The 4,498-nt window shown below is 50.6% G+C and overlaps 1 protein-coding gene across 1 annotated transcript; it reads left to right on the top strand.

The window, feature by feature from the left end:
- The first annotated feature begins 1,364 nt into the window (after positions 1-1,364).
- On the top strand, positions 1,365-3,058 carry LOC119366416 (putative E3 ubiquitin-protein ligase SINA-like 9). Its single transcript, XM_037632151.1, has 3 exons — positions 1,365-1,463; positions 1,543-2,007; positions 2,100-3,058. The coding sequence occupies exons 2-3, from the start codon at positions 1,558-1,560 to the stop codon at positions 2,763-2,765; spliced, it is 1,116 nt and encodes a 371-aa protein (XP_037488048.1). The 5' UTR covers positions 1,365-1,463; positions 1,543-1,557; the 3' UTR covers positions 2,766-3,058.
- The last annotated feature ends 1,440 nt before the right edge of the window (positions 3,059-4,498 follow it).

Below are 4,498 nucleotides of genomic sequence, written 5' to 3'. Positions count from 1 at the left end.
ATCCTCCCGCGCAACTGGTTCTCCTCGGGCTTGTTCGTGGCTTTATCTAGAAGGTTCCTATCACGCAACTGACGTGATTTTTACCTCATTTTTTTGTACTTTTGTCCTAGTACCTTCAAACGCCTCACGAATGGGATCCTGGTGAAAACAGGCAAAAGATGGACGCGATAAAATTCTGACAAAACCTTTGTCTATGATACAAAACCCAAGATAAAAAGTAGTTGGAAATTGGACTCGTCAATAAGCAGCAAAAATTATAAGACCTTTTTCATCCTGTAGGATCAGCTTCAAGTGATCAACGAGGAGTCTTTGGATAAGCAGAAAAAAATACCGCACTTTTTTCTATTGGACTATTCAAACATGCAAAACGAGTTTTTTCTTGATGCATTTTCTATCCTTCAAGCTAAACAATTCTATTTTGGTTCAATCGATATCGTGGTAATGGCGACCGGCCGAGCCGAAAACAAGGATCACGTGGTCGGCTACAACATTCCTAGCAAGGGGCGAGCCTAGGATGACCTGCAGATAGGGCCGACAGAGGCGAAGCAAGGGAAGGTGCAGCGCGGCATTGACGACAACCACTGCTGACGGGGATGATGGTTATGCCGTTGGTGGCTGACAGATCAACAACGTGGTGCACTTTTCTACAACGGTGGCGGGGGAGAAAATTTTAGGGAAAATTTTGTTTTTGCCACTCTAGATTTCGCCAATTTTTCCTATGCCATTCTAGATTTTGACATTTCACTTTTGCCACTCTTAGGTTTTGACAATTATCACATTGCCATTCCTGTGGCAAAAGCAAAATTTTCAGACTGACAATTGTGGTAATTGTCAAAATCTTAGAGTGGCAAAAATGAAGTAAATTATTTTGCTTTTGACACAAAATGGCAATTGTGATAATTGTCAAAAGCTAAGAGTGGCAGAAGTGAGATGTCAAAATCTAGAGTGGCATAAGAAAAATTGGCAAAATCTAGAGTAGCAAAAACAAAATTTTCCCAAAAATTTACCGATGCAAATTTTCTTCCGTCCACAGAAAGATATGTGCTCCCTCTTGTTTATTTATTTCATATTTCAGAACCCTATGGAGTAAGATTTTTTATTATTCTATAAAAATATATTTTTCATATATGTTTAGGCCTATAAGTTTTTTATCGGCTGCGAATAGTGTTCCAGTTTTTATCAACTTTTTTTTTTGAGGTTTCGATTTTTATCAAGTACTAGCAATACTCCATTTTCTGCTAGTAACTGGGCTGGAAGCAGGCCGCTTTTAAGGCCCATCACGATGACCGCTGTTTTGTCACGCGGTTCTGCCATTTGTATTGGCCCACGCCCGACGCGTGCGCGGCGCGTGAGCATCCCCCAACTCCTTCCCCCAAATCCGCCCCCCACCGCCGGCAAACCCCACCATCTCCTCCCTCCCCGTAGCCGGCGGCCGCCCTCCGACGCCCCTCCTCCGCCCGCTGGTAAGCCGCTTCTGCCCGAGCCCCTCGCCTCGCCTCGATCTCGGGTGGTGCTGATGAGTTGATCCGTGTCGATCCGCAGGCGTCGGCGCCTGAGATGAGCGGCAGCGCGGCGAAGCGCGTCGGGACGCCGCTGGCCGACGCGGAGGGCAGCCCCAAGCGCCCGCGGAGCAGCCGCCACCCCTCGCTCTCCCCCTCGCCGTCGCAGGCGCGCTCGCAGGCGCCCTCGCCCTCGCAGTCGCGCTCGCGGTCCCGGTCGAGGTCGCGGCTTCCCCTGGCGCGGACGTCGCCGCCGTCGCCGGCCTACACCCCGTACGACGACCGGAGCCCCAGCCGCAGCTACAGCCGCAGCCGCAGCCGTAGCCGTAGCCGCAGCCGCGTGTCGGAGGAGACGGACGGGAACGGGCGGCCGGTCTGGAGGCCGCACTCGTACAGGGAGCACAGCGGCGAGCACGGGGACGGCGAGTACAGCGTCCGCATCGGCGACTACGACCGCCTCTTCATCTGCCGGAGCTGCCACCGCATGCTCTCCTCGCCGGTCTACGAGGTGATACTGATACCCATTTCCATTCCAACCTACAACACGTTTCGTCATCTGTCGATCAGCTGATTCAGCTCGCCGTGATGGCATCCGTGCAGTGTCCGGACGGGCATATCACCTGCTCGAGGTGCCGCGACAACATCGGGGAGAACCGCTGCAACTACTGCGCGGCCAATGGCTGCATGCGCAGCCGCGCGGTCGAGGAGTTCCTCGGCCGCATCAGCTTCTCCTGCCGCAACCAGCAGTACGGCTGCGAGGTGTTCCTGCTGCACCATGAGATGCGCGCGCATGAGCGCACCTGCCACTACGACCCCTGCTTCTGCCCGGTCCATCGCTGCGGGTTCGCCGGCCCGGCCTACGACCTGGAGTCCCACCTCGCCACCATCCACCGCTGGGAGGTGATCAACTTCCGCTACGGCGAGAGCTTCCAGGCCCCTGCCTTTGACTCTGCCATCTTCCGCTGCGAGGACTACGGCGAGCTCTTCCACATCAGCAGCTCCCGCGAGGGCTTGGGCACCGCGCTCTCCATGATCTGCATCCGCCCTGACAATGCATTCGAGGAGGAGTTCACCTACGAGCTGAAGATGCCGGTGGGTGGACGGCGCCACAGGCTGCAGATTCAGTCGACCGTGTGGAACACTTCGCTGCGGTACGGGATCGGTGAGGGGAGCGACGTCTTCCTGCTGGTCCCTGACAAGCTGCCCGGTGTCGAGAATGGCTGTGCCGTGGAGGTGTGCATCCGCAAGGTGGTGGCTGGTAACTAGCTCAAGCTGTGCGCCGATCTGGACCGTCATTGTCGTTCTGGTTGCAGCATTACCTATCTGGTTCTAGGATAGGATTAATGTCTGCCTGGTAGAGTTCTGTTCATAGCCGGGTAAACTTGAGCGGCATCCGTGTTGGTGAATTCGTTAGTCGTTGATGGATCTTCTGGTAAGTGAGATGGAAGCATAGGCACCCCTTGCAGTCTGATGCAGGAAACTGTCTGGATATTGTCTTTTCTGAGGAGGGTGAGCTGGGATATGCTGAATTTGGTGGTAAGCCTTTTTGTTTTGGTGCATTTCTGGACGTGGCGATCTTGATCTCGAAATGCGTGAACGCTTTGGGTGATTTGCCTCTAGATGTTTATTATAGATGTTGCTGTCTACTGGTCGTGAGTTCATTAGTTTATTCTGCTAGTAGCTTTCAGATGGTGCTTGCTGGAGTTTATTCTTCCAGGTAAACTGAATAGCATATCTGGTGACTGCTTTGGCATTTCGTGGATTTGCACCATCATCATTATGATAGTTTTGATTGCATTGTTCCATCTGAAGAGCTTCTAGGATTTACTATCTGCATATTGTTTGTTAGTTTTTCTGCTCCCATGGAACTCACTGCACATAGGTGACTTGTAGTATTGGCGACTTTGTTAGTTTTTTATGGATCTCACGGCAGGTGACATGGAAGCATGGGTAGCTTGCACATTGCTGATGCGGGAAATTGTTGTCTTTTTTGTGAGGGTAAACTGGGATATGCTGAATTTTGTTGGTAAGCTTTTGTTTTGGTGCTTGTCTGGATGTGACGATCTTGATGTTGAAATGGGTAACCGCTGTTTCTTTCGGTGGATTGCCTAGATGCTGCTGTCTACCGCTTGCAAGTTTAGAGTTTATTCCGTCAGTAGTTTCCGCTTGGTATCTGCTAGTAGCGGCCGAAAGCTGAACTAAACTGAATAGTGAATACCATATATGGTGACTGCTATGGTATTTCGTGGATTCTCCGATGACACGGATTTGCACCGTCATAGTCGTTGTGATTAAATTGTTTCCATCTGAAGGGGTTCTAGGATTACCATCTGCAAGGTTGTCTGTTAGTTTTTTCTGCTCCGATGAAGCTCGATTGCAATGCACATTCCTGACTGTTATATCCTTTTTGCCCCAAAGCTCAGGGAGCAGTACAATTTTCTACATGGCGCTGAGAAAATTAGTAGGTGTCTTAGCTGTTTCATGTTACACTAGTATGTACAAGCTCATTATTTCGAACTTGCGGCTGAATGAAATCTCTCTTTGAGGTGATGAAGAACTCCTGGTCAGTGAGCAGAGTCTTTCAATCTACGGCCCGTAAGAGCATCTGCAGCCGGACTTAGAAAATTCAGCGCCTTAAACATCCAAAGACATGTTTGGGCGTGTTCGTTTTGAGTCTCCATTTATCTGTCCATTCACCATACTCCTCATCTCCTCCTCCACTTGCATATGATTGATGTAGATGAGGAGAAAATAAGAATAAAAAAAGAAAGGGTGGTCTGGGTGGGCCGTCCTACGTGGCGCACTGGCAGGGCGCATCTGGGAGCCTTCATATACTCCCTACATTTCATCTCAATACAAGGGTTCTCACACAGCCTAGATAATCGTATAGAATAGAGATGATACGAGAGGTTCGAGAAGTATTACAAGGAGGTCGGATGTAGATGCTCTAAGGGCATCTTCAACGGCAACCTGCAAATTTCCTCCCGCATCCGTCCGCG

Source organism: Triticum dicoccoides, chromosome 2B, assembly GCF_002162155.2.
Source record: "Triticum dicoccoides isolate Atlit2015 ecotype Zavitan chromosome 2B, WEW_v2.0, whole genome shotgun sequence".
NCBI classification, from domain to species: domain Eukaryota; kingdom Viridiplantae; phylum Streptophyta; class Magnoliopsida; order Poales; family Poaceae; genus Triticum; species Triticum dicoccoides.
Note: the sequence above shows the minus strand (reverse complement) of the source record. Positions and strands in the feature narration are given on the sequence as shown.